General features: G+C 38.2%; 1 protein-coding gene across 1 annotated transcript; it reads right to left on the reverse strand.

Annotated features, from left to right (window-relative positions):
• Window positions 1-1,281: 1,281 nt before the first annotated feature.
• SUZ12 (SUZ12 polycomb repressive complex 2 subunit) lies at window positions 1,282-25,771 on the reverse strand. The gene is made up of 16 exons (XM_018918951.3): window positions 25,365-25,771; window positions 22,426-22,472; window positions 22,271-22,335; window positions 17,473-17,541; window positions 15,805-15,854; window positions 14,448-14,533; window positions 12,875-13,106; window positions 12,018-12,120; window positions 10,584-10,689; window positions 9,662-9,839; window positions 6,709-6,800; window positions 6,112-6,255; window positions 5,357-5,514; window positions 4,576-4,774; window positions 4,014-4,093; window positions 1,282-3,694 (listed from the first exon to the last, which is right to left on the reverse strand). Exons 1-16 carry the CDS (start codon window positions 25,666-25,668, stop codon window positions 3,349-3,351), a joined length of 2,259 nt encoding a protein of 752 aa, XP_018774496.2. The 5' UTR covers window positions 25,669-25,771; the 3' UTR covers window positions 1,282-3,348.

Consider the following 25,771-nt stretch of genomic DNA (forward strand, 5'->3'; position numbering starts at 1 on the left):
AATACTCCATTCACATGAGCTTTCTTCATGACAAGATGCCAAGTGTTTCTCCTGCAGAGCTGCAGCTTCACTCCAATTGAACAGCCTAAAAACTGCAGGTCAGAATCAGGGAAGGACTTAGCTACTCCAAACCCTTTGTTTTCTTGGATGTGAAACCACAGGCAGATTTGTAACAGGGAACAGCTCCAGTCGCTGATGGCACCAGACTTCTGTGAATTAAAAAATATTTAACTTGGAACAACACAGTTAAAATTAGCCTCACAGAATGCCTCCTGTATTCCCAGAGGTAAAACCAAATTCCTGATTTGGGGGATTGTATGGTTTGGGAGTTTTGTTTTGTTGATCTGATAAATAATCAGAACACTTCAAGTCATGAGCAACTGCTTCATTCCAAGCAGTGAATTTTTTTACCCCACCCCTCAAAATTCAAGAGCTACATTCAAGACACAGTCCAGGCAATGTACACTGAAGGTTAACAATTCATCTACCACTTTTGAATATAGTATTTAATGCACTGAATTAAAAATTCAAATCATACTCGGTTCCAGATTGGGGTTCACAAACCTGTTGTGATCACCAAGTACCAAACATTAAAACCTGCCATGAGCACACTGAAGGCCAGATCAGGAGAACCCAAACAATGTTAGAGACAAGAACACACTGCCCAACAACAGCCTGAGGTCCAGTTTGCAGAGCCCAGCTGGCACAACCTCTATTTCAGGATCTGAATCCAAACATGGAAAAAGGTTTCCAGTGTCTGCCATTCCACAGTCACTACTTGGCCAAGCAATCCAATTCCTGACTTGTCCCACAGTACCTGGAGCATCTAGCCTCTGCCGTCCCAGAGAAACAGGATTTAAACTGACACTTACTTAAACTTTACTCTATTTAAGCCAAATACTCTGTAAAATCTCTGAAAAATTAACACTTGCATGTAAAAACTACACAAATCTTAGTTCTGTAACTGACAACACAAGCGATGTTTCATTTGCACTTCTAAAACTTTCAGCTCTGCACAGTAAAGCACAACCTAAACCCATCTCAGGTATTCAAGTCCTACCCAAGAAAGGAAAATTAAAGTTATTATAATCTGGCTAAAACCCTGGAAATTTATGGAGATACCTTAAATAGAACTGTAACAATCTGGCAAAGGAGAGCACATCCAAATTTTAAGCCATGCAGAAGAGAGTTCATAGAGGTGCTGCTTGAGGTGTCTGCACCTGGAATGACTGGACACCCATCATGGCAGACTTTGTATTACTGAACTTCAGGTACAAAAGCTGATTTCAAATAAAACATTTAATGAAAAACAATGGTTCATTTAAACAGCTGAACTTGTTTTGGGTTTTTTTTGGGGGGGAGGGATGGTTTTCTTTTGTTTTTACATCTACTGTACCGTTCAAATTCTTTTTAACCAGCTTACATGGCATCTTCAAAGGTACAAATAGAAAAGGCATCTTTATAAATAGAAAACAAGGGGATTTTTTCAGCTTTTATTATAAATTGACATGACATACAAAGTTTACTGAACAGAAGTAATTTCATTACTATTTTTGGGGGGATCACCAACTTTTTGTGCAAACAATGCTAGCCTTCTTTTAAGCATTAAGAGCATAACTGCTTAAGAAATGACATAAGCAATAATTCTAGAACTACATCTCCCCTAAAATAATCTATTTTTTTACATATGTGCACAGCTTTAGCAAATTAAAGCCAGAGAGAAATGCATGATGTACTATCCAGAGGCATAATTAGAGTTTGCTAAAACTCAAGAGAGCTGGCAATTCAAGGAGTTTGTAATGAAAAGCTGCAGTTTCCCTCTTTCCTATTTTGTACACAAAATCAGTGACTAAGAACTTAATACTGGATGACAAATCACATCCACACCATTAGTTAAATAGTCTCACAGTTAAACACATCTTAAGGACCATCAAAATCAGTATTTACATTTTATAAATTTCTGAAGACACCATTAGAAAGCTTATATACCCCTTCAACAAATAGGGAACTGCATCTCATGGTGATGGAATGAAATAAAAAACAAAAAATACCTGTATTTACAGCAGCATTGTTCCTTTATAAATAAAGAATATGAAAAATGAAATATTTTAAGGATAATAAAAAATTGAGGTGATGTCACTCAACCACAGTGCTTGCTGGAATAAAACCCTTCGGTGCTGATACTGTACCAGTAGTGAAACCACTTTCCATTGGAAAAAATCTGTAAACGTATGCATAAAATGTGTTAACAGCAGTGCAAAACTGCTCAAATATAGTTTAGTCAGCATCTTAGTATCTGTATTGAATACAATACATCACAGAATACTTACATAAGAAGTGCAACACATTTTCTGGTCCAATTTTACAGTGCATTTTTCCCTCAAGAGTGGCATCTCGAAAGCCAAAGCTAAACCCACGGCCTGGCCTTGCAGTCTGTGCTGAGGCGAGAACTTCGCGGGAAGTTGGCGACGCAGCGCCTGCAGACGGACACGAGGCTCCAGCCTTAGCATGGCACCCCAGGACGGGCGACCCCAGGCACAAGGGGCTGCACCCAAACCCTCTCTGTAGCTGTGTAGATGTGTAATAAAAATATAAAGGAGCTAAATGTTCAAGTTTAAAATGGTACACTGGGCGATCAATACATCAGAATTATCCACGAAACCCAAACTGCTGGTTAAACCTCAAAAAGCCAAGGTGGTACTTCACTGTGTCTGGAACGTGAAAAGTCAAGATGCTTCCAAACAGGCACAATACAAAGGAAGTGCTAAGTTTGCCATCTCTGATAATTTTTAGTGTAAAAAAAATTGATTTGTAATTTATGATCAATTGATAAATGATTTCAAATACAAGGATCAAGGTTAAACTGTAAATAGTCAGACGTTATTTTCACAAAAAGCTAACTGGAGAATTTCTAAATAAGAAAAGCAGAAACTGTATCCCAATCCCCTTTCCCTAATGTTTCACAAATTCATGGTAGGAAAAACAGCCAGATACAGATGCAAAAATCTTAATATAAAAAACGGTTTTACATATACTTAAATTATGTAAATTCCATAAAGTTCTTAAGACACTAATTACTAAAATTACAAAAAGATTTTTATATTGCTCTTCATGCTCAAACTCTTAGAATATTGTCATTACATCACCAAAACCAATATACATGTAGTACTTGCATAAGTAACTGAATAAAAACCCTGTTTAAACAATATCCTTGTTGAAATCATTTATTTCCATCCAGCAGTGCCTGTTTGGAATCTCTGTATTTCTATGTGTAATTCTTTATAGAGCTCATGCACCCTAGAATGTCAGTTCAATGCTTGTCCGTTGAATGACAATTGACTTTTGACTTCAGAGCTTCTGCTTCTTGCTCTGTTTCGTGACACCTGAGATGCTTTCCACTTCTGAAATCCTCTCTCTCATGGTATTTTCACTGAATCCATTTGCTGTCCCACTTTGTTCCTCGGAAGATTCCTCGTCCGTTGGGGATGCCGATTCTCCCTTCTCCAACTTCTGCTGCATCTCTCGGAGCCTGGCCACAGCTTTGTCTATGGACATGATGCTGATGAGGTTAAAGTCATGCATGCTGACCAGGTGGAGCATAAAGTTTCGACACAAGTTCTTCTTAATGATTTTTTGTCCATAATTTTCAACAAACAGCATACAGGCATGATTCATTTGATTGTCAGCAATAAACCTGTCAAATAAGAAAGCCATCATTATACAAGCAGAACACTTCCAAAAACAAAAAGATACTCTTACAACATGATTTATCAATGTAACTGCAGAGAGCAGCTATTACACAGTCCAGTATTTTTTCTTTTCAAAGCCCAACGCTACTGGGCACAACTTCTTCAAAAGCTTAAACTCTCAAAAGCTTATTACAAATTATCCTTTAATGACCCCTTCCTAAACAGCCAAGCCAATTGAATTTTAAGTAGTGAATTACAATGCAAAATGATCAATCAAATCTATACTATAATTTATTTGTATCAAAACTAAGCACAGTAACATACCCGTGCTTCATAACATGAAGATTCCATAATTTCATCACTTCTTTCTCTCCTTCGTTAACATCAGAAAATTCTTCAATTTGCTGGAGATTGGGAGGAAGGATAGGAAAAGAAACAAACACACCCATCAGAACTGCATATCTGCTGCCAAGTGTTGAGAGCATACCCAAAATTCAACTTACACACAAAAATATATATAGAAAATTCAGGCTCTGCAGTCAAATAAGTTAGAAAAATGTCATTTGATGTAGAGACTTTTGATGATAAATAATATCCTTATTATATACAGCCCAAACTGTGTGCTCCTGATTCCAGCATCTCCTCTTTGAAGGAGAAAAGCACCCACAAACAATGAAAACTTGTTCAAACAGAAGGGGACGGAACTAACTCTGCAAACTGAACTTTGATTCCAGGAGTTTCCATCAACAGTAGCTCAGCAAAATTTTCTGCTCCCAAAATGCAGGATTTTCACAGCGTCTGCCCAACTGCTCCCTAAGACAACAGCAGATCATCTCTTAAAAACCCCAATCTGCTTAAAATAACTTTGTACAAACGGAATAATTACAGTAATGGTTTTCTCCCGAAGCCATTCCGGGTCCTTCTCATCCTCACTGTCCACCTCCATCTCCTGGGGGCGGAGGGGCAGGCAGGTGTCGCTGTGGAAGTAGAGCCGGTTGTGCCCGCTGCTGTACGTCCGCTGCTGCTCCACCTCCCCGTCCTCCGACTCCAGGAACTCAGACATGCTCGCTTTCGTGCGCTTGGGCCTGCCAAAGGAGAGGTCACTGCTGTCATCAGCACATCACAGATGCAAATACTGACAACTGCCACTGATTAATACCAATTATTTTAAGGTCTAGCTTGCAAAAATGTTGAGAGGGGGGAAATCTCCAGCAATGAAATAATCCCCAGTAAAAACCCAAGAGCTCCTGATCCAACCCTCCAACTTCACCTTTTGGGGAAGAAAAGTTTTAGGGTAAGGCAATTAAAGAGAGCTACATTGTTATGAATAGATATCTCAATTGGAAAGATATAGAAAAATCGTGGGTGATGTTATCCTCGTTCAGTTACATTTTATTTAGTAGTAACAGTGAAATTTAGCACTGTGTATATGCACCTGCAGATTCACAAATCCCCAGGGATCACAAATCTGGTTTATAGGCCAAAAAATTCTTTATAGAGTGGGTGGGCATTGGAATAGGCTGCCCAGGAAAGTGGTGGAGTCACCAGACCTGGAGGTGTTTAAAAAAGAGTGCCATGGATTAGTTGCTTAGGTGGTGTTAGGTCATAGGTTGGACTTGATCTCCAAGGTCTTTTCCAGCCTAGCTGATTCTGTGCCCAGCTCCTACCTGCACACCAGGATGTGTGTGATTGGAGTTCTTTTGACGGGCCCATTGCGGCTGAAGGCGAACCCGGGCTGGCGATGGATGTCCTGGGGGTTCCCTGCGTAGGAGCCATCGTAGCACTCATTGATGGACACGTCTATCCGAGCACCTTTTGGATGATACTGCAGCACAGTTGCAAATACTCAGCAGACAGTAATGACAATGCATCAAGAGGTTTAAACAAGTAACCTTTAAATTCTGAATACCTTAAATATCATGTCTCAATAACCTGATACGGCTCTAAGTTTCCTTCCACAACACCCAAATAATTTTTAACCTCTAGAAGTGAATTACACTAAAGCTTCCTTGTTTTGAACTATTTTACTGTTTTGTATAAAACCCCTCAAAACTAATTATAAAATTAAGCAAAGTATCAGAAAAGACTGCTAGCAAGAACATTTCTAAATTTCCTAGAGCTTCAAGAGACTTCCAACCAAATACAATTACATTGCTTTCTACATCAAAGAACACATTGATGCAAAAACAGTAGCTACATTGAGAGTTGAGCCTCCAGTGGTTAGCATTATTTAATATATATAGATTTAAACAAAGACAATATTTCCCCTCCACGTAACACACAAACATGCACAGAAAGCAGTTTCTAACCTACAGATACAGCTCTACAATTTACTAAGCTGGAAACAGAATCCCTGCCTTTGTAGCATCTGTGACAGACTGTACAGAGTTTCATAGTGCTGAACTACAAAATGGTTACTTACAACATAATTAAAGATAAATCTGCTGTGGCAGAGTTTAAGATGTTTGAGTAAACTGTAGAGTTTCCGACAGTTCAGGGTGCACCAGGGGCAGTGCAAGTCATCGCGGGCCTCGGTCTGCTGCCTTGTGTTATTGTTGTAAAGGAACTGATGCAAACAAAGGAACAGGCAGAGCAGAATTAGCACCAAATGAGTTTCATTCATTAACTTCCAACCCCCCAAAACCAAGCTGGACATTGTTACAGGAGACCTCCACAGCAATGGTTAGATCTTGGGAACACTATATGAGCTCAGTGTACTGAAACACTGGGTATTTCAAGAATTTTTTCCCATTGGAGACCCACCTGTCCCCCTCCAGAAATCTAAAAAAGAATGTCCTTTATCTTTCAGAGTATCAGATGTGCCCCCAAGAAAATTAGTTTTCTAGAATACTTTCATAAAGAGGAGTCTGTGGAACGGCTTTCAGTCTGTGAATCTGAGACTCTTTAAGGCATCCACAAAAAGGGCAAATGGAAATTTCCACCCAGCTCCCAAGCAAACATTTTAATCCCACACAATATTTCAATCTTAGTTTTTCCCTTTGACAATTATTTCCAATACCTGGTAAAATATTCGCAACTTCTGTCGGGGTTCATTTAAAACATCCCTCTCTTTTCTTGTCTGAAGGTCTGTAGGCAAAGATTCTTTCACAGCTGAAAAAAACCACATGTAGACACACGTGTCTTTGGTGCACAGGAACAGACAAACACTGTTTCTTACCCAACTATAGAAGCTCTGAGAAGGGCACTGCTGCTGAAGGAAACAGGCTATTTGAATGTCCTTTGACATAAGTAGCTCCTACCAGCCACAAGGAAGTGTGGATGCTCAGCTTGCTTCACAAACCTACAGGCAAGCCCACTTCCAACACAAGATTATCTCAAGTGCTGAAGAATCATTCAGAGAACTTAAAAATGGTCAGGTAAAAGCACATTTTTCTTACTCCATTTCAGCAGAGAATTCTTTATGTATAGCTAAAAGCTGGGAAATAAAAGCCATCCCTGCTTTCAGACTGCTGCATTCAAACACATCACTTAAATTCAACTACAGAAGTTCCACAAGTCTTAACAGGCAGCAGAAATGTAAGTAAACACACAAAATATTTAACCCTTTAACTCTTGAACTATAACCCTTGAACACTCTTTGTATGTGTAATGGCACTGCTTAGTTGCTTCTGAGTCTCTTCCATACACTTTAATCAATAACAGTATTTGATTTCATACAGTTAACGAGAAACCCCACGTAACTAAGCAGGTTTATAAATCAGCCCTCAAGAGAAACCAAGCAATGACCCTACTTGTTTCTGAATGGTGATAAAGATGGGAAAACAAGGCTCAGCTCTACTGATCTAACTTTTAGAAGATGCACTTATTTTATATTTAATAATTTGGAGAAGAAAGGAAATTTTATTTTTTGTCTGTATGAGAAAGAGAGGAAGCCTGACACTTTAGCCTGCACAACATCAGAGAAATCCCAATTCCATGGCTCAGCTACTTTCAGAACTTCGTAATTACAGCAAAGTTTAGGCTGCCATATTTAGAAAGTCTTTGATGTCTTTATTCCACTGGTCTGCCTTGGGAAATAAGCCAAAGTAAAATGACAAATTTATGTCCCATTGGGAAAGATTTACTGCATCTTCATCAGAATATCTGATAGAAGTTTTGTACAGTTTTCACTCTCATGGTATTCAGACACTGCAAACAGCACAACCATAACAAATACCCTTCAATGCTGCACACATTACACTACAATACATTCGTGTATAAGAGTTGGTTGTACTATTTGGGAAAGTTGCTCTGGCTGTAACTTTATCAATTTACTGGAAGATTTAGCTTTTCTGATCGAAGAAAAAATGGGTTCCTGGTTACACTGGCAATGCAGTCTTGGCATGTTCCTATTGCCTCTACATTTGTTACAGTAAACTACCACATGCCTTCTGGAGTTAGTCAACTCAACTCTCATTTCTTTTGCAAGTCTGAGCATAAAACCTGCCTAACAAATTACAATACAGGTCTCCAAGAAACTCTAAAATACAAGGAAGCCTAGTAGAAGGAAGAAAAGAGAAAGCAGAACAATTTCTACAGCAAAAGTTCAAGGACCTCCCAGGTTCTGTTGGAATTACTTCATGTTTGTGTGCACTGTCAGCCACTCATCCTAATGGAAGAAACCTAAGTGTCTGCAATCCCTGGCTCAGGTAAGACTCATTTCAGGGAATAGGTATCAGTCTTATTTAAATATTCTTGTACTCTTTCCAAAGCGAAAAATGCCTGTAAGGTTGGCTGAGGATGTTAGGGGTCATTCTAGACATTGGCTTCTGCACAAGTAGGGTGAAATTCTTTTTTATCTCACTTTTTTATCACACTAAAGCCCTAAACACAGCACAAAGAATCACCACTCTTAGAAAGTCTCACCATTAAGTTTCTCAACATTTACTGTAACGCAACTGCCTAAAAACCACGTTTGGAAAAGCAGTGCTTTACTCATAATAGTAATTTCCTTGCTGTCGTTACTCCATCTCCAAAACATCACCAAACTCAGACTGAAATGCCATTTTGGACAAGTTCTCCAAAGCACTATCAACTCTTCACTAGCAGTGCCTCACTGCACAGCCCAGAGACTAAGCCTGGGGACAGAACCACTGCACTCCAAGTAATCACTTCTACAACAGGGACCTAGAAGATTCCTTACTCTTTAGAGTCCCAGTCTAGTTACAAGCTTGGAAATGCTGATTACTCTGAAGGGAACTGGGTGCCAATCCAGAGTCTAGGTATGTCCATAGGTGTTGAAACAACAGGTGCAACCTGTTGTTCTCTGTACAACTTAAGTTTTCCAGATGTCTTTGAGCTTCACTTGCCAACATGAGATTCTAATACAAAGTCACAAACAACTGGGAGTGAGACAAAATAAAGATGGCATCCAGGCCAATTTTCCTTCTAGTTTCTATACTGACTATGAAGCCATACATGGAATATCCCTCTGGCCAGTCTGGGTCAGCTGTGTCTCCTCCCAGCCCCTTGTGTCATCTGGCCTCTTTGATGGTGGGGTGGTGTGAGAAGCTGCAAAGTCCTTGACTTAGTCAAAACACTGCTTAGCAACAACTAAAGCATCAGTGTTATCAACATTATTCGCATCCTAAATCCAAAACACAGCACTAAAGCAGCCACTGAGAAGACAATTAACTCTATTCCACCTGAAAGTAGGGCACCTATAAATCCAAGAACTTACAGAACACAAATTGGAGTGAGTAGGGCAAACCAGACAATCTCAGAAATCCTAATGATGGATTTTCCCCAATGTATTTCACAGCAGGATTTATGAGCATTGTATATAATCACTTCAATACTGTCCTGATGTATAGCTTTTACCCTTAAAAAGTGACAAAATAGGGGATACAACAAAGCCCATTCAGTTTTGCTTTTTCATGCTGAGAATAACCTGAAGCAGCTGTACCAGTGAGCTCTAAGCACAAAAGAGTTAAGCAGATGATTATTCAGCAGCAAAACCAAAGTTTGCTTACCTATAGTCTGAGTAGGTTTAACAGAATTGGGCTTGTTTTCTTGAGGGAGGCTTTCAGAATTTCTTGTTGCAAGAGGCTTAGCTATAGGAGCTGTAGACTTATCATTTGTGTCTCCTGTCCAACGAAGAGTAAACTGAAGTGTAGGTCCCTGAGAAAATGTTTCAAATGGAGGCAACCTCTGGAGAGTGGGGGAAGTAAAAAAAACCCAGCAGAATAAGTGTCTTCATAAAAACAATCATGAGAAAATATCCACCGAACATAAACTGTGCAATTTACGTAATTTATGTAATTTATTTTAATGCAGGTAGAGGCTGATCAGGATAGTTGAGCTTCTAACAGTACTTCTACTATATAATTTGGATCATCTCTGCTTTTTTCATAATTATATGATATGTTGAGACACAAATACTTTGCAACCATCTGGAATCTTCATGTTCTTCTCTCCACTTACAACTCATACTCTCCCAGGACATGTGAGCATGACTATGTAAGTACATACAATCACTGCATCACTGAGTGTTGATTCACCTCAGTCAACAACTTCTCTCTGCTCAACCTTCCTCCTACTCTGATACACCCTCTTCTTTTCACCACGACATTTTATCAGCATTCTCTTAAGCTATATACATAAGATCACACCTAGCTGGGCTCCTCTTTCTTCCCCTTAAATATTCTGCAGTTTGCTGCTTTTTGAAATGTCCAACTTGTTAGAATAGCATTTAAACTGCCTGATTTTCTAGGTCAGGAATTCAGAAGTCACTGAAAAGAGACAGCTGCCATACTTACAGTAGTTGGCATCTGCTTGTAATAATGATTCAGTGTAGGCAAAGCTTTCTAAATTGAAAGCTAAATTAAAATGTATGTCCATACATTCCCAGAGAGAATTATTTCCTGGTTTCTTGGCCACTAAAACAATCCATACCTTCCCATCCAGAATCGTTTCCCATGTTGCTCTTTTCTTGCTAATGGGACACTCTTCCATTTCCTGCATGGCCACTTCATATTCCCCATCCAGAAGTTGCAAGCGTCTGTCAAGACAAAATATGTATTATGTGTAAAAAGGCTCTTCTATTGTTTGTCTATTAAAATGAACTATTTCACAGTAATCAAATTTCCATGAACCTAAAGACATTTTCAGGCAAAATAAATTTGACTAGGTCTAAATCTTAGGCAAACATCATAACAAAGAAAAATTTTAAAGACTAAACCAAAAATATATACATTTTTATGCATTATCTGGTTCTGCTGCAAATCAGTCTCATTTATACAACAGCACGCCTGAGAATGTCCTTGCTTATCATCACTACAAAACCACCTAAATGTTCGTATGTTGCTTAGCATACTGAAGTTATCCAGTGGAATAAAGTAATAGAAAAGAACAAAATACTGTCAAGACTTCTAAGAAGATACAGATTAGAAAAAAAAATTTCTTCAAAACCCCAACTCTTCTCAAAACATACTTCTAAAACCCTATTTGGATAAACAACCATTTTGTCAGAATTAGTTGGAGCTGGTTTAAGTAACTTTTTCTTCAAGCTCCATTTTCATTGATAAAGAAATAATGTAAATACATACCTCTACCTGGGACCTGCATTTTCCATGGAAAGAATTCTTATTTTCATATACTGTATTTTGGCTGTTGGCACCATGATCCTTTGCAGCACAAACAACCAAAATATCTACCCAGGAAATGGTCTGGTCCTTATCTTTTTAACTGGATCTAGAGTGCTGTAAGCTACTGACACATGAGTTCACCACACTCCACCTTCCTTGAAATACATTAAGTAGTATAATGATAATAAAAAGTTAAACTACATGACAGAGTAGGCCTGTTATAACTTTAACTACTTGTTTGATTGTCCTGTAGTAATGGAGAACTGATGTCTTCTGTAGCTGTCAGCAGAATGAGACCTGTGACTACACCAGCAACACTCTGGGCATGGGAAAAATTATGGCACTCAACAGAGTGTAAGCAGCAAGGGTATTTCAGAGACCTTTTCTTTGTTTAACTTTTTATTAATGCTGTCACTGATCTTTAACAGAACCAGAGAAATGACAAAACTGGCAAGGAACGGACAAACAGATGCAAATTACCAGGACAATATTCAAGTTCACAGATGGGAATTATTTACAGCAGTCACTGAATAGGTCTCAATACAAAACGTGTTATGAAACCTGTAGGTTTTTTTTTTTAAACATAAGTTCTTATTGTAAATAACAACTAAAATGCAGCCAAAGACAATCTACACTGTGACAAAGAAAATACGAAGCTTATTATCAAATTTCTAATATTATGATGATTAAAAATGATTAATACAATGATTAATAGAAGCTATATTTGTTTTTCCAATATTACCTGTTTTTATCAAATACAGTCATTTGTGCTACAAATGTCTTTTCCCCATCTTCACGATTTGAAGAGTTTCTTTTTCTTCTAGCTGGAAGCTCCTCATTGACATCTGCACATAAGAAATCTGGTATTCAATCACTGCACAAGCACAGATTCAAAAGATCCAACAATCTCTATGCACTCACAAATATAACTGGCTATTGATTGTGTCAGATGTGCCATACAAAAGAGAAGGACAATGCAATAAAAGACCACTTAGCTTAACAGTAATCATATTTTAGGTGTGTTCTTGTGTATTTTTAATTTCATTGTATTATTCTGTCAGCATAAAGAATTTGGGATTTGATCTTCCTCCTCTTGTGGCTATAAAATAGTGAGAAACAAAATTTTTCATTCTACATGTACCCTCCAAGCTGAAACATTTGTATTGTAACACTTCTCAACAAGATTAGGAAAATAACTTTTAAAAATTTATTATTGAGGTATTTTTCTATTGGCTTGTCATTTAGTTTTGCTGAGAAACACTGATAGCACCCACAGTGAGTCAGTAGTGACCAATGTTGGTGGAGGAATGAGGACAATCTCAGTGACCACAGGGCTCTCTTGAGTGTTGCCTCACACCCTCAGCATCACGTCACTAACAAGTGGTGTTAAACTTACACAAAACCAGAAGCACAATTTCTAGCTAGCAGCTGAATTTCACCCCCATCTCAAAAGAGACTGCAAACAAATAAAAGCTCAATCACTCAGTTATTAGTGGCCCTTGTCACAGTATGACCCACACTCTTATCCAGACAACTCCACACAAGCCCACAAGATAAACCTTACAGACTTAAAAGAGCAGATTTCAAGGTTGAAGTTACCAATGTTTTCATTCGTTTCGCCATTGATCAGTCCATTAAATTCTCTCCTTCCTGGGCGAGTGACTCTGAATAACAATGAGTAAGACTTCACCATATGGCTGTTGCTTGGTTCAAACTCATTACTGGAAACTGCAAGTGACGGGAAGTTGCCTGGTTTTATTTGGCTGAGGTCTGGGTTTAAAGGCACCTGCTTTTTACCTGTAGGAACCTGTCTTATTGGACAACTGACATCCTGCAGCAAAACAAGAAAGATAGGTTCAGGTTTTCAGACTCCAAAGTAAAGACATTAAGTATTTAAATTGATGCCACTTCTAAACTGCATTTGTTCTGCCAACTTTTGAAAATATGCCTTATAATAAGCCTTGTAACAGATATAAATAAAAAAAATCTGGAACAATCCCAGATTTTAAATGTAAACCCAGATATTTTTAAATGTAAATAAAACTGGCATTCTATAACTCTTTCTGGCAGCAGCCATCTTTCTCTATGTGAATAAAATAACACTAACATGAGGCATTTAAAAAGACTGTAGAACAGTCATTAATACTAATTTAATTCTGTTTACCTGAAGAAATTAAATGTTTTTGTTATATTTTTTTTCCAAAGGCTTTCTATCTTCTCCTTGCAATATTTCAAAGTGCATTTTGTGCTATCTGTGAGATAAAGAACCACTTACCTAGGATTTATTACATTCAATTACCTCTCAAAGAGATCATTGATCATTGAGTAGAATTGGGAAAACAAGACAAGATGGTCTAAATATGAAACTTGCAGCAAAACATTTGGAATAACCATTAGCACCTCCTGATTTCACTACATTTATCCATAGTACAATAATTAAAAAAACTGGCTAGAAACAGTATTAATTCTTAAAAACTTGTCAAATCAGACTAGCATTAGGAAAGAACACACAGCTCTGACTGCAAATCTTTCCCTTTCTGGTTTAAACCTAAAGCATAAATGAGCCTCCCATATTCTTGTAGTTGGGGAAATAATTTGCCAACTGATGTGAATTAAGTACAGCTAAAACTGCAAGCAAATTCAAAGATGCTTTAAAAATAAATATAAAATTGTTTCTGATTCATGGTAGCTAAAATCTGCAATAAGTAAAACCACAGATACAGAAAAAGCAAGGAAAGAGAGAAGTTGACAGATGACTGAGGAATTCAAAAAAATTACAGTTTGTTCCTTTTTACTCCTAAACTCTGAAAGGCACAGGCTACTTTATGATTTTGTGATTGCCTGGTTTCCTTAATCCTCTGGACATCACAAGAGAATGAATACTTTAATGATGTGACACACAAAAACTGAGGTAAAACCAGAAGTGGCTGAAATATACAAGGGGATATGACTTACAAGCTGAAGTCAATCAACAGAGCTGAATGTTTTTTAAAATTCATTTCTCATAAAACAGTGCAAAATCCAATAGAAAACAACTTGAATACATTAGTTCTTAAATTTAAAGGCTAATTTCAACAGAAGCATCACTATAAGGCAGTGTTACTTAGATATTCTAGAAGCAGGTCAACATTTTGCTTTAATGTATATTAATAATTTGTCAGCTCATTTTTACCTTTCGTTTCTTGTGGCAAACTTTCACCAGCAGTACTTCCAGAGTTACAGAATTTTGTTCATTCTCTGAGTTTTGTGATGGCTTATCTAAACAGAAAAGTATTTTAAGTTCTGAAAAAGTGAAGATCTATTCAATGATATAAATCCACCTGTAATTACTTTTTAACCACAGGCACATACCAAGTACAAAGATTTCTAACCACATTCTTAGTTTCAACTCTCCCCAAAATTACTACGTATTTCCACTTGAGGATATATCCTAATTATTCTCATATTGGCTGACTTAAAGGCATAGCTGATCTCTAAAGTTTAAAAGAGCAAGCTTGTTACCTTTTTATAAAAGACAAAAATGTTATGGGTAAATTTAAGGACAGTTAGAATATGCTAATTACAGATGAGTTGAATTATTTTTCCCAGGTTTTTTTCTTTACAGCTTGCAAAGCTAAAATTTGGGCTTAAGATCTAGATGCTATCAGATAGGAAAACAAAACAAAATTACACCACCATCCCCTCCTCCCTTAAATATTATGCAAGGCTAAATAAATGCACAATAGCTCTTAAAGGACTCTCAAACAAACTTGAAAAAAAGTCTTAGAAAATAAGACTTCCTTTCAGAGACTGCACAATAAATTTCCTAGCGCCTGGAATCTTCAAGGCAGTCTCTGCCAGTGGTGTGATCAGCAATGGCAACCAAAAATCCAGAAATATAACTTTATTTTAATGGAAAAACAGTTTTTACTCTCAGAGCTCTGAATAGAATAAAATAGAATAGAACTCTTCATTCTGGTCAAGGAAATCCAATATTCTGATATTGAGAGGCAAATCCTTAGGTGCTTGAAGGACACCAAGGAATAACTTCAAGTCACTAAAATATTATTTCCATGGCTTCTATAATTGTTGACATGGCTTTCCTTCATTTCTAGACTCAGCCTATATTTTTTCTTACACCTGTATTTTAAAGTAGAAGCCAATGAATCTTCCAACTATTTGAGGGCTGTGGGGTTTTTTAAAGCTACTTCAAACACCAAAGACACTCTCCCAGAAAAATCACATTCTTTGGGAAAGAATCACTTTCTTCAAGGTCTATTTCCGTTTTAATGGATGATGGCTTGAAGGATTTCTCAAAATCGCTGTTTTGACTAAAGCCCTGAAGCTTATCTTCTTAACATCACAATTACACCACAGCATTTCTAAAGCACTACTGAATTAGAACTAATGAGACAGGCTGAACAAGTAAATTAAAACCTGCATCCAAACAGCAGAGAGTAAAAACATTCAAATATTCCCCTCACAGATCTCTACTAATTTCAAAGGTGTTATACAAATTAACAGTGGAATGAATGAATTTGCAAACATACCATTTTTATGGAAGAACCCAGTAAATGTAAGTTGCAAATGAGCAGACAAGCTAAACAGGAGGGGAAAAAAAAAAAGGAAATGTTAGAACAAATAAGGGTTTTCTTCTCACAGCAACCACTTCACTGATGTTCAGTACAGAACTCTAATGATTCAGTCCATCTTCTTAACTTGGAAACTGCCTGGAAACAGCATTTGCAGTTGATGCAGAACTGAACATCAGTTTTCTCTTTACAGACTTACCCTGTGTACTCCATGACTAGATACATTTAAAAAAACAAAAAAAAACCAAACCAAACCAAAAAAAAAAACAAAACAAAAAAAAAACAAAAAAAAAACAAAAAAAAACAACAAATCAAACAAAAAAACCTCAAACCAAAACCAACACTACAGTAGAAGAACATTGCCTGAAGACAGGAGATCTTGCCTTCACAGGCAGGCAAACTCATCTGCTGGACAGTTTTGGTGGAAATTTTCTAGAATTTCACCCTGAACCACAGGCTTGGTGTAAAATAAAAGAAAACCAAACCAACAAGTATTTTAAACACATGAGAATGAGAATCTTTACAAGGGGGAACCTGCACCTTTAGAAATAAAGCTATCAGTTTAATCAAGTCCAAATCATTCATTACATGTGCAATCAAAAAAATAACTGCATCTGTTTTGTTCCACAGCCTAGACTATTCTGCTGACCATACACACCTCTTATTTCAAATCATAAAATTCAGGGCGTATTTCTGTTTAAAGGTATTCATAAATCTAGATTTAAAAGGGTCCCAAAGCCATTTAGTATTTCTGAAGTACACATTGAAAAAAATATAATCTGTCCCACTACCCCACCAGACAAAACTTTGCGCACCTTCACTTCTCAGGCAGACACAACCCGACACTCCACACTTATTTTTAAACACAAGCATTCCCAAGAGCTCTGAGATGACCAGCAGAAGTGCCCAATAGCTCAAGCATTCAAAGGACTCTACGCCAACTTGCATCATTTATCCATGTTACTTTTCCACATAAAAGAACATTTTTTACAGTTTTGAAAGCACAGAAACCAACACACACAAGTCAATACTGTATGTTGTTTCAACAAAGCAGCTAAATAAAATATGTGGAGAAAATATAATTAAGAAAAATAATATATAGTAAATCCATAAAACCTCTTAGAACACAAAATTTGTAAGTTTGTTTCACACTACACTGTAGCACAGTTGCCTCTGTAGTAATCTAATGATTTGCAAACACTGTGGGAAAAGATCTAGTTAAAAATAGCAAGTATACAAGAACATAAACTACAAGCAGTAAAACTTCATATTTTCCCAAATCCACCTCATTTTTTACTTTTAATTTCAACACACACAGATTACTTACTGACACAACTGACACTCTTAAAAACAAAGTTAAGGCAAATACCTATTTGAGGATTCAATACACATTTTAAGAGATGCCACAACAAATACTGAATATTCCCAACACTGCTTTTCTCCAAGTAAGTGACCAGCATACATACACACATTTTAAGATTCTGCAAGCAAATTTCCAACAGCAACTACCTTGCTTCGAGTAATGACTCTTTATCACTTGCACTTTATCAGTCAAAAGGAATTCTGATTCACAGCCCATGCATGAACTCATTTGTACCCACACACAAATATACAGCAGGACAGTACCTGTGAGATTCTTGTTCTCCCTTCATTTTCTCTACTTTTGATAACATGTCATCTACTTTGAATGTTTTCCTGTGAGGAAAAAGCAAAAAGAATAGTTTTACACAGCACTATACCCACAACTTAGAGCAAGAAAATGTACTCAGACCGAGTTTTCACTTGATTTTTCCATGTAAAACTCTCTTTATATACCATTTTATCCTTCTCTTCAGAAAACACCCTTTAGACACATATATACTTTTTTAGACCTAGTATCATGCATGTGTTATAAGGGACACAACTGCTTCCCAAGCAAATCCAAAAAAATACAAGGACTTAAATCCAGACCTTGCAACAGTAATCCTACTGCTCCTAAGCTTCATTTAACTGCAACATACTGAAACCCTGACAAAGAACATGTTTAACCACATTTCAGCTTTGTCAAAGACAATCTTTCTGTTTTACTGACACTTACACGTACCAGGAATTGACATGTCAGCCCCTCATTACTATTTTAATCTTGATCATAATAATGAAAATCACATAAAACCTTATAGGACAAAAGAGTTAAAAGCCTAATTAAAACCCCAAACCCTTATTGCTCCACACATTTCTATTAAATGGACACAATGCAAAGAGCAATGAATTTGGAAGCAACCTTTGGAACCCACCCACAGGAAACAGAGCACAATGACAACAATGTCACAGAGAATAATCACTTCAAATCTTTCCTCTCTGTAATTCTGACATCAGTCTGCTCACGCTCATATGTTCAGCCTGTTCTACCATACATACAATTTCATGCTCATTGCTAAATAAAGCTCACTTATGAGCAGAAGTTATTCAACATGTTACAGAACAGCCTCCCCATTTTTCATTAAAGGCAAGTTAATGTTTGCATCTAGATGCCCACAAAATTGCACCTGACTACAGTGACAACACAAGAGTGTGAGGGCATGTTTCCTTTACATTTATACCTTAGAAAAATGGAGTAAGAAGAACATAAACGATTGCCAAACACTGGATTTCTTGCAGAGGTAACAACACCATGCTCTGGGGAAGTGGGAAGCATTTGTCTACAGAAATACCCTGACTGAAGAAACACTGATGTCACTCTGTCTGCACTCAGCACGTAATGCTCCTGAATGATTGAGTTACAGATCACATGGGGACTAAACAGCAACACTGGGCAACAAAAACTACAGGGCTGCACTCATAACAAGGAGAAAAACAATTATGATTTGTGTAGTAAACAATCACTGATTCAAAGCTCTACTCAGCCCAAGAGTCACACATGAGATTGAAGAACTAACTCACCTACACTAAAACGTGGGATTGTTAAATGAACATTGCTGTGCTCAACTTTAAAGCAAGAGATGTTAAGAACAGAGCAATTTATTAAAAGTTTCAGATTCTAAGGTAAAAAATGTCTTTGGGTGCACTTTGCTCCAGCTCATCAGAATCAGCCACTGTTCTGCAGAACAGCAAGTTTAGAGGGCTTTCTCCAGACTGAGGAATTGCTTAAAAGAGATTTAGACCAATGTTAAGTCATGAGCAGAATACGAGCCAAAAACCAGCTAAGAGACAAACATCATCCCAGAATGGGGGAAAGTTAATCTTTCATAAAATATACTAACATCTGACCCAACTTGTATTTAGTATGTGACCATTATTGATCCAAAAAGAACAGTGGCACAGCCTTTGCTAAATCCAGGCTCAGGTTATTCAAAACAAGAGAGCTCTCCTTAAAAAACACAAAAGAAATCTTTCCAAGAAACTAAAAATAGCAACTAATAAAAAAAATCTGCCTTTGAAGTTAACTTGTAAGTGCAGAATTCCTTTAAAATTAATTACTATTTATGTCACCATGCTCCCATGCAAAACAGACAAAATCAAGTTTTTATAATAACCATCCCTCACACTCAGGATTTTCAAGACAGCATTCTCTTGTGTAACAAGTATGTGCATCTTGTGCATTCCTTTCTCCACCCACTCTTATTCCAGACAAGAAAAGTAATAATTAGCAAAGTATTAGAAGTCACATCATAATGTCATTATTTTGCCAATAAATAATATAATTATTCCTTTATCCAAATACTGTCTGTGAAGCAATTTTATTAACAGCTACTAACATCTTACCAACACCATAATTTGGTCTAATAACATACTAACACCTGAAGACAGACCCAGAGACACAAAGTCCAGTTCAGCTCTCTAACAAGTATTAGCTGACCAAATCCCATCACCTCTCCAATAAGCAGCAACTTCAATACCTTTTTAGCCCAGGTTGACACATGCCCATTAACTAGTCCCTATGACCATTTTCCTATGCTCTAAGCACTCTAGGTTTTCTAAACACTTTCTCAGTATTAAACATGTGGAGCAATATCAATAGATAATTTCCTGGTAAAAATGCAGTTTTAGTTCCCTACCTCCAAGTGATAAATTTGTCTGGCATTTTTCTCAGACTATCATAGAGCTGGAGGTAAAAGATGTGGAGTCATAGTTACTATTCTTTTAGTAAGGAATATTAAATTCAGAGATTAGTTCTTTATACTTTACTTATGATACTGTTTACTGAAATGGCAATCAAAATTATCAGCAATTTAACAATGGCAACATTTAGGAGTTCTAGGGGAATAAATTAATACACATGTATAGTTCACATAAACAGGCTAATAGTGAGGCAGTTCCAGAAAAGACTTCTTTGCAAAGAGAACTCTGCTAACACTTTCACTGTACTGAAACCAAAACACGGATTTTTCTTAATATAAACCTCAGGATGATCTTCTATAGTTCAGATATTTTCTCTCTTTAAAGTCCCCTTTTCACCAAAACAACAAGATCATAGATCTTAACTACTTGTGTTGAAGGAAGAGCAGTGATTTAGATCTTGAGCATATCTGTAAGTATTTACCAGCACAGATCAGCAAACAAGGATCCTGCTAATCCCCTCAGGAAGTCCAGTTAAGACTCTTTCGCCAATCTCTAAGTGAAAACTACCTTTAAATTACAACTTGTGTGGTTTTAAGTAGGCTGAAAGAGAAGGGCCACAGTACTGAGCGAGCATGGAAAGGGCAGAGGGAACCCAGGGGGAATACACTTCACAATTACTTTCTGTCTTTTTCACTTTCAACTATGCTCGCTCACTTTTGTTGCATTATTGTATTTTTATAAAGAAAACATACTCACACCTTCTATTTAATCTTCTTAAAATTAATTACAAGCATGATTTCAATTAGTCAGCACTGACAGAACTACTTACTGTCTGTTATTAGAACACCTCCCAACTAAACTCACAGTTCTAAAACAAAGTGCTAAGGGAACTGATACAAATTCGTATGTTTCAAACATTTCAAATCAAGAATTACCTGTGCAGCTGAATCAGCTGAGATTTGGAACAGTGGATAACAATGAACAGGCAAAGAATTGTCTCTTGCTTCCCAGCAAGGATAGCAGATACCCAACAGAACATTTTCAGGTAACATACACATTTCAATCAATAATGAATTAATCTAAGTTATAAGCAAGAACTTCCCGAAGTACAATTCTAGTTAGAAAAACCAAACAAAACTAAACCACAAAAAACAAAACAGCCTGAAAGTAATTTCTTAACATTTTGTTCTGACTCACTTTAAATAAGCAAAAAATTCATTTTGATAACTTTTTAAAGAAGCAGCAAGCTGCAACTTCAAGTTTAAAAAAATAAATAAGTCTGATCATTACCTGTCTCAAGTACCTGAAATTGTATGTTATGGATTCAGTTTTAAGAAAAAGTGATATTGTGGCATTAAAACTCATAGCAGGAATATTAAACAATATCCAAGAGATCCAATAATGCTGTAAACAATTCATTTGATTAAAAATATGCAAATTCTATTGATCAATAGATCATGCAAATATGACCTCCCTTAGATATAAATATGAAGTCTAAATTAGAATTATCTGCCATAATCACCTTTGGTTGCATATTTGTTGTACTTAAGTCCCACAGCAACTGTTTCTAAGCGATAAGAACTTTAGTGCTAAAATATTTTAGACTAAATGTTCAGGTTACAAAAGAATTCTAAACTCTAACAAAGGATTTTCAGTGAAGAGGAAGAAACTGGAAGGGCCTTGTGATTCTGCTAATAAATAATGTACCCTGAACTAGTCCCTCTGCAGTGTTTCTGTGTTTTCAGGTCCAGTGATAGGCAGCTGTAGCACCTCATATGTCAGGAATGACTATTTTGCAATACCAGAAGTGAAGCCCATCTCTCAGATGTATCCAGCTCAAAGCAACCTTTTTTTGCTGGAGTTCTTCTAAATACTATAAACAGACTTGCTTTATTTTCCAGCTTTTAAAATAACTACAGAAATAATTACTGGATTCTTTCATGACTAACTAACAAAGCCAATAGTTTTGTATTGGGGTTTTGATTTTTTCAAAAACAACTGGTTAGGTTACAGTGTAAAATACAATGTTTCATATGATTATGATTAGGCACCATTGATTACACGAGCTGGGATGCAATACAGTTTTGTTTGGGTTTTTTTTAATAAGTTCTCCTCCAAAATAGAAAACAAACACGAGAGAATTAGTTAGGATTCTGCAGACAGTTCTCCACATTTGAATACTCCCAGTATCCACAGAAGTCACTTGGATAAAGCTACATATACACTTAACATTGCAAAAAACCTCTTAGGTCTCAGAAACCAACTGTACACTGAAGTATGCATTTTAAAGTTCTTCAAAAAGAAAACAGGAGGTTACCCTCCACTGCTTTTTGGACTTCTGCTACTTGGTGAACATTTTAGGATTACTTTACAAAAACAATTTTACCTTTTGACATTTGTTCGGGAGTTTCTGTGGGACATGTAAGTGAGAGTTCTGTGCAAAAATATTGGCTGCAGGGGGGAAAAAATAGAAAATGGTTATGCTTTAATTAAAATTTTCTACAAGTGCAAAGTAAAGGAGTGATAAAACCAATTACTCACTGCTATTAGATTCCGGGTACGTAGAAATCTGTATATCTGTGTTGGTTCTAAGAAAAAGGAACACACGTTACCCAATGCAACTTATACCTCCAGAAAGACAGCCTTATAATGACAAAAAGTATCTTAGTGTGGCAATTACTTTGAAACAATTATCACAAAAGCCATTAAGTGAAGCATCACAACGTCCAAATAACTCCAAGTTATCACATTCAAGGTTACTTCACCAACTCTACAACAAAAAGCAACTTCTTCTTTAAGGTGCCACAAATCAGGGGTCATAACTCAAACTCTGACTGCCCTCCTTACCACACAATGCGTTTCTTACAGACTTTGTATCACTAAAGGGCAGAAAAAATACCTCAATGTATCACAGCCTACGGTCATATAGGCAAGTTTTCTTCATGAAGTTAATGAACACATCTGCTATGATACCAAAAGAGCACAATAAATTTACACAGCCAGATAATTTGGATTCTGATTGCTTTACACTTCTGGCAAGTACCAAGGTCACTTGCAGCACATACTGAAACAAGAACAGGGACTGTCATTTGACTATGATCTATTATGGATTATTCTAAGGTGGGAAATTCTTGCTGCTTTTAGTAGAGCAAATACTGTTTTCAAGGGCAGAAGGAGAGAAGATAATTCAGCTGTTCACAAAATGGACACTAAAGCACAGCATCATCTCAAACAGGTAAGAAACATTCAAAGGATCAAGACTTGCCTACGGACAAGAGAAGGACCTTCAGTTTAGTTTTAACCAATTAAATCAGGACAAGAAGGGTTTTTTGTCTGGATCAGGTTATTTCTAACAAGAATTCCAAACTAAACTGAAATATTCCCTATTTGAAATGAAATAAAAGCTAACTTCACAAAGTAACATCAGCAAAAAACTTATAAATTATTTAATACACATCAAGAGGAGAGAAAAAAGAGAATAGACAATGTATTGATGGCCATGTTAAGGCTGGTAACACTGCCTCCATCTCCCACATAAAGAAAACAAAGTTTATTTTTAAAGAAATATAAATTTTCTTTTCATACGACTGCAAAACATTTCTTTCAAATAGCCGGAAACCTTATTGTGTGGAATTCTGTAATTAGAAGTAGAAAAGGACAGCTTTTTATACCCTTTACCCCTTTTTAAAGATATGATTCAGCCTTATTTCTACACTTATGAATGTAAGACCCCATAGAACACATGAAGAGATGCATTACTGTTAGAGAAGGAAATCTTAAAATGATCACAGTATTCCATTTTAGAAGCCTGAAGAAAGCCAGTGAAAATCTGCTAATGCAAAGTATCACAATAAAATCTGTATTTTTCAAATCAAGATAAAAGAAAGAAAGGTATGTGCACTTTGCCACAAAGTGAAAATACAGAGTATTCACAACTTTGAAAAAGCCTGAAGAAAGCCAGTGAAAGCAAAGTATCACAATAAAATCTGTATTTTTCAAATCAAGATAAAAGAAAGAAAGGTATGTGCACTTTGCCACAAAGTGAAAATACAGAGTATTCACAACTTTGAAAAAGATATCCCATGTTTTTCAGTCTCAAAAACCCCATGACATAATTATAATTTCTTAATGTAGGAAAATATTAAGTCACATTCACAAGGATGCAATTTAATTTAAAGGCAATACATTGCTGCTTCAACATTAGTTTTCTCAAGTAGAAAAATTCTGAAACACACTCTTCAACCTGCAGAGAGACTATATGTCTCACAAGTCTGTATTACTCAGCAAAAGTTTAAAATAAATCTTTTATCTTTTCCTAGCATATGACCTTGAAAAGGGACGAAAACAGTCAGGAAGAATGCAATTCAGTACCACACGTGTTAGGATTTCTCTGATGCAGTATTTACTTACTGCAGTTTTCCCATGATATTCGCATACGGGGTTAACACATTATGTACATATGTATGTATAGCTACACTGTAGCTTCCTCCTGATCCCCACCTGCTCAGCTCTGGGCTTCCCTTCTCTGACACACTGAGGCACGAGCAGAAGAATTTTTTCCACCTCGGGCACTGAGAAAAAGCTCTTAAAACTCAAGTCTGCGACTTGACCCATTTGCAGAACGGTATTTACTGAATACAGAGCGTCGTTAAAAGGACTGAAACTCAAACGGCCGTGCTTTAATCCAGACTACACCAAAAACTCCAACACTGTCACCGTCTACAGCAAGTGTGAGCATTGACAGCACCAAACCCAAAACAGGACCATGCCTTCAAGTAGGGCCTTAAAAATTCCCTTCAAATCCTGGCAGCTGCACAGAAATCTTTTAGTGCAATTTAAGTTTACTGGTCCACTGTCCTTTTAAACCAGATTTCCACAAACAACTTTCTAGTGAATTCAGGGGGACTCTCCCCCCATGTGGAGCTCCCACAAGGGGAATGCCTGGGTCGCAAAGGTCAATTTCCAATGCGAAATCTCGACTAAGTGAAAATTATTGCCAAACAAAGAAAAACCAAATACAGTGAACTCTTAATCGCGTCCTCCCCCTGAAAAGGGCTCGAACGGCAGAGGCCAAAGAGGAAAGTGCCCCCTCGCCCCTCGATGCCCAGAGCCTCCAGGGGTTGCTGGAGGAGAGAAGGGAACCAGCCGCCCCGAAAGCCTGATGGGAAGTGCTACTGAGAACCAAGTTCATCGCTGGGCGCGGGCACACACACACACACACTCCCTCGCCCTCCGCCCCGCGGGCCCCGGGCGCCTCTCGCCGCCCTCCCGCACACCGGTCCCGTTCCCCGCGCTTCCGCCCGGGACCCGCCGGCTCCCGCCTCCCCCGGCCCCGCTCCCTCCCTCAATCCCCCGACCGTGTTTACCCCCGGAAGCCCCTGCTCCCCACAGCCCTCCCCTCCTCCTCCCGCCCTTTCCGCGGCGGATCGGGCCGGTCCCGCCGGCTCGGCCCCCACTTCCTCCGGCGACCCGGTGCTCACTCTCAAAGGCCTGAAGAAAGAGGTCGTGGTCGGCCTGGATCTGCTCCATCTTCGGCTTCTTCACGGGGGGCAGCGCCGCTGCCGCAGCCGCCGCTGCCGAGGAGGCCGAGGAGCCGCCCGAGTACCCACTGCCTCCTCCGCCGCCGCCGCCGCCCGCGGCACCGCCGGATTTGCCACCGGGAGCCGCCGCCGCGGCGGAGCCCCCGAACCCGCCGCCTCCTCCGCCGCCACCTCCTCCTCCGGCGGCGCCGCCAGCGGAGCCCGAGCTGGGCCCCGCTCCTCCACCGTGCTTCTGAGGAGCCATAAGGGTGGCCCCGGGAGGGCCCCGGCGGGACGGAGAGCGAACGGGGCGGGCAGGGCCGGCCGGGGCGGGTGCGTGAGGCGGGGGGAGGGGGGACGCGCCGCGC

This window comes from Serinus canaria, chromosome 18 (genome assembly GCF_022539315.1).
Source record: "Serinus canaria isolate serCan28SL12 chromosome 18, serCan2020, whole genome shotgun sequence".
In the NCBI taxonomy this organism is placed as follows: Eukaryota; Metazoa; Chordata; class Aves; order Passeriformes; family Fringillidae; genus Serinus; species Serinus canaria.

What these genes read in the sequence shown, in the direction of transcription:
- SUZ12 (XM_018918951.3), bottom strand. Translation starts at nt 25,668, where the DNA reads ATGGCTCCTCAGAAGCACGGTGGAGGAGCGGGGCCCAGCTCGGGCTCC. An exon ending in GATTTATCTTTAATTATGTT is followed by an intron (nt 5,515 to 6,111) that starts GTAAGTAACCAT and finishes ACTGTGCTGCAG; the next exon opens with TATCATCCAAAAGGTGCTCG. An exon ending in ACACACATCCTGGTGTGCAG is followed by an intron (nt 4,775 to 5,356) that starts GTAGGAGCTGGG and finishes CTCCTTTGGCAG; the next exon opens with GCCCAAGCGCACGAAAGCGA.